The sequence below is a fragment of the Dipodomys ordii genome, unplaced genomic scaffold (genome assembly GCF_000151885.1).
Source record: "Dipodomys ordii isolate 6190 unplaced genomic scaffold, Dord_2.0 Scaffold15, whole genome shotgun sequence".
NCBI lineage: Eukaryota > Metazoa > Chordata > Mammalia > Rodentia > Heteromyidae > Dipodomys > Dipodomys ordii.
The window spans coordinates 12,734,509-12,739,264 of NW_012267231.1; the positions used below are offsets into that span (position 1 = coordinate 12,734,509).

Genomic DNA, 4,756 nt, shown 5'->3' on the forward strand with positions numbered 1-4,756 from the left:
TTCCTTCCTTCCTTCCTTCCTTCCTTCCTTCCTTCCTTCCTTCCTCCCTTTTGTTGTTGTTGATGGTGGTCGTGGAACTTGAGGCCTGGGCACTATCCCTGAGTTATTTTTTGCTCAAGGATAGCACGCTATCACTTTGAGCCACAGTGCCACTCCCAGTTTTCTGGTGGTTAACTGGAAATAAGAGTCACACAGACTTTCCTACCCAGGCTGGCTTTGAACCATGATGTTCAGTTCTCAGCTTCCTAACTAGCTAGGGTTACAGGCATGAGCCACTGGCGCCCAGCTGTATTATTTCTTTGTAGTACAAACATTCAAAGTCCTTCCTTCTAGCTTTTTTGAAATAATGGTGTGAGTTTTCTTTATAGGTAGTTACACAAGAACTTCAGACTCCTGTCTAACTATACCTGAGTACCCAGGACCAACCTCTCATCAACAAATTGGGTGAAAAATGGCTTGGACCTACTTCTACCATGGGCAGCCACCCACAGTGTATGGGCAGCACAGGACTTCCCTAAAGCCTCCCCCTAAACAGAAAAGAGGAGTTCTTCAATTAACAGAATCAGCCTTCACGTGGTAATAGCTTGCTGTAAGATAATATATAACAACGCATATGTTTCTGAATTTTGTATACAGCTGCCCCTTTACAAGTAGAATTCAAAACTCCAATTTTACGATTTACATTTAAATTACAAGAAGACTTCTGATCTGGTCTTTGAATCAAGTCTCTCATTCATTAAATCAATTGTATTGGCTAAATCAAGAAGCTTATGTGGCTCTTGCCGGCAATCTTAGCTACTCAGGAGGCTGAGATCTGAGGATCACTGTTCAGAGTAAGGGAGGCAGGAAAGTCTCACTCTCCTATCTCCACTCAACCACCAATAAAGCCAGAAGTGGAGCTGTGACTCAGGTGGTAAAGAGCTAGCCTTGATTAGAAAAGCTAAAAAATACAGCACCCAGGTTCTAAATTCAATCCCCAGTACCAGCAAAATAAATAAATAAAGTTGCCTAACAAAAATGGAATTTTACTTTTAAAAAAAAGCCATCAGCCCTTCTTTATGCTGAATATGCCAGAGATGTTTTAATTTCTTCAGATTCAGGACAAAATTAACCTGGACAAAATTCAGGACCAATTGTGGCAGCCAATGTCTCTGCCCTTTCTTCGGTGGCCTTCATTCCAAAAGCTCCCACCCTTCCAACAAAGGGAAAAACAACCAAGGAAGGAGGGTGGATCTCAGGTACAGAGAGGATGGGAGGATGGTTTGAGTCTGGGAAGGGGCAGGTTCACACCTCCTCCCAAATACTGCCACATTCATCCCACCAGAAAATAACTGATCTTACAAAAGAAAGGAAGCTAGAAGCCTTTAATCCTAGCTACTCCAGAGGCTGGGATCAGAGGAGGATAAAGGTTCAAAGCCAGCCTGGGCAGGAAAATCCAGGGAACTGTTATCTCCAATTAATCGCCTCAAAAGCCAGAAGTAAAGTTGTGGCTCAAGTGGTTGAGCACCAGCCCTGAGTAAAAAAATCTCAGGGATAATTCCCAGGCCCTGAGGTCAAGCTCCAGGACCAACACACACACAAAGGATGAAAGAATGAGTGAGTAAAATGAAAACTACACCAGTCACTTACTTGCAATAGTGCCAGCCCACCAGACAATGTCTGTTAAATAGGAGGTACCTGTGAAAGAATAAGAAGAACATCAGTGAAGTAGATTACAGGCTACACATGTAACTTACATAAAAGGTTGCCAAGACATACTTAGAAACTTCACGTGAAAACTAATACTGAAAAGAATAATGAATGCCATACCATTTTTATTAGCCTATTAGGGGTAGGGTACCATTTATCTGCCAAGGGCCATTTGGCATATGATGTTAACTGGTATGGGCATTTATGTTGCTATTTTTAAAAAGTCCCAACCCAGGTGCCATGGCTCATGCCTGTGATCCTAGCTACTCAGGAGGCTGAAATCCAGAGAATGGCAGTTTGAAGCTAGCCCTGACAGAAAGCCTGTCTCCAAAATAACCAGCAAAGCTGAGCACAGGCGGCTCTGTCCTGTTAATCCTAATGACTCCAGAACCTGACGTCTGAATCATGGCTTGAAGCCAGCCAGGGCAGAAAAGTCCATGTGATTCTTATCTCCAATGAACCACCAAAGGTGAGCCAAAGGTGAAGTTGTGGCTCCAGTGGTAGAAGGCCAGCCTTGAGTGAAAAGCTCAGGGACAGTATCCAGGCCCTGAGTTCAAGCCCCCATACCAGCATAAATAAAATAAAAATATATCAAATAATTATAAATTATAAAATAAGTAACCAGTTTTTTAAAAAAGTCATCTTAGGGGATGTGGCTCAAGTGGCAGAGTGCCAAGAAAGCAAGCTGAGCAAGTTTTAGTCCCTGAAATCAAACCTCAGCATTACATACATACATACTCCACTTCCAATTTTGTGGTGGTTAATTGGATGTAAAGAATCTCATAGATTTTCCTGCCTTGGCTGGCTTTGAACCGCAAGCTTCAGATCTCAACTGCATGAGTAGCTAGGATTATAGGCATGAGCCAATAGTGTCCAGCTTAAAATCAACTTTTTTTTTTTCCAGTCCTGGGGCTTGAACTCGGAGCCTGGGCACTGTCCCTGAGCTTCTTTTTGTTCAAGGATAGCACTCTACCACCTGAGCCACAATGCCACTTCCAGCTTTTTCTATTTATATGGTACTAAGGAAGGAAGCCAGGGCTTCATGCATGCTAGGCAAGCCTTCTACCACTAAGCCTCATTCCCAGCCCTACAATCAACTTTTGATGTTGTTGATTTTCTTTCTTTTCTAATTCTTAATTATTCCCACTCTCTTGTTTGTTATTTCCTTTGAGTTTCATTTGTTCTTTACATTCTAGTGCTTAAGGTAGACAATTAAGAGTGCTGAATTTGTCATGCAGTATTACTCTCTTCCTCTCTCTTGCCATTTTTATAGTTTTAATGGATTTTATTATGCTACTTTTACCTGCACATAAAATAGTGCAGCCATATTCCTATTCCCATTAATTTCCCCTTGCCTCATCCCCACTTGTCCCTCCAAACAATCCCCCTTTTACATTGATATCATACCTATATATACATATATATACACACACATACATAGCCATATACATGTACGTGTATGTGTGTGCGTGTGTGTGTACGCGTGTACGTGCGCACGCACCCATGTGTAGGAAGGGAGGGAGAGATAATGAGAGGGGAGGTTAGATTCTGATTTCAGAAAAGCTTGTAGCCTTATGAAGCCAGGTAAGTTCTGGCTGATCTTCCTTAAGTTCCACCCGTTTTCCTCCAAATGACATTTAATTTCACTCTTTATGGCTGAATAACACTCTGTTGTATATAGAAACCATTTTTTCTTAATCCATTCATCAGCTGATTGCTAATCACACAGTTGCTATTTAAAGGAATGTTTCCTATATTACCCCCAAACACACTGATCTCATGATCGGAAGACTGGTATGAAAAACCCTGAGGACTGGTCCTCCCAGCAAAACCATCATCACTAACGAAAAAGATATTCTCAAATATATGAAAAGTCTGGAATTTATCAGTGTCTGTCTCTTTTTTAATTTTTTTATTTCAGTAATTTCAGTCTACTTTTGGGGGGGACGAATTGGGAGGCTTGGTTGGTCTAGCAAAAGGATTGTCAATTCTGTTCATTTGTTCAAAGAACCTTCTTTTTATTTACTTATTTTTGTCTGTTGGCAGTGCTAGAGATTGAACTCAGGGCCTTCTGCTTGCTAAGGCAGGCTCTCCATCGCTTGAGCCACATCTCTAGCCTATTTTTTTTTTTTATCAGTCATGGGGCTTGAACTCTGGGCCTGGGCACTGTCCCCGAGCTCTTTAGCTCAAGGCAAGCACTCTACCACTTGAGACACAGCGCCACTTCTGGTTTTCTAGTGGTTTATTGGAGATCAGAGTCTCATGGACTTTTTTGCCTGGGCTGGCTTTGAACCATGATCTTCAGATCTCAGTCTCCTGAGTAGCTAGGATTACAGGTGTGAGCCATCAGAGCCCAGCTTCTAGCTTATTTTTACACTGAAGGAAGAGGATTCCTTCCTCTCTTTCAGCCAGGTGCTATTGGGCATTGGCTTTTCCTATTTATGTCCTAAAAACACTGGGTTCCTTCCATTTCACCCAGGGAACATACCACTGTCTGTATAGCTTCTAGAATCACCCAGTACCTTCAGGAAATGCCTGTTAAAGCTCAGCCCAATCCCTCTACTTTCCAGCTGAGGCCTGACTTCTATCATTCTTCAGATCCACATTGCTCAGAAAGAACAGAGATCTACAGAACTGAAGAACACTGGGGACTCTTGTTTGTTTGTTTGTACATACTTGTGCTTCCTCCCTCCACTCCCAGGTGCCAGAGGAAACAAAAATCAAATCCAAGGACCTTTCCCTCACCAAAAACCTGAGTTGCTGAGAGTTGTTGTTTATGAGGGCTGAATGATAAGACAAAGAAGTATTTGTGCAAATATGAAAGAGACAAGATGGTTAAAAAAAAAAGCTGGCAGTTACACTGTACAATCACTGGCTAATAGCATCTAAGACCTTCTGTTTAATTATAAACACATAGAAGAAACTCTTTGAAACTATGGATTTCTAAGTGTAAAATACAGATGATCTTCTAATTTATTTTTTTGGGGGGTCTGGTCGTGGGGCCTGAACTCTGGGCCTGGGCGCTGTCCCTCAGCTCTTCAGCTCAAGGCTAGCGCTCTACCACTTG

The 4,756-nt window shown here is 42.2% G+C and overlaps 1 protein-coding gene across 1 annotated transcript in view; it reads right to left on the minus strand.

Moving 5' to 3' along the window:
- Positions 1 to 4,756, minus strand: part of Nipa1 (non imprinted in Prader-Willi/Angelman syndrome 1) — a 58,052-nt gene that overhangs the window by 28,530 nt on the left and 24,766 nt on the right. The window contains exon 2 of the mRNA XM_013012161.1: positions 1,630 to 1,677. Within this exon, the coding sequence (XP_012867615.1) occupies positions 1,630 to 1,677 (48 nt within the window). The remainder of the gene's footprint in view (positions 1 to 1,629; positions 1,678 to 4,756) is intronic.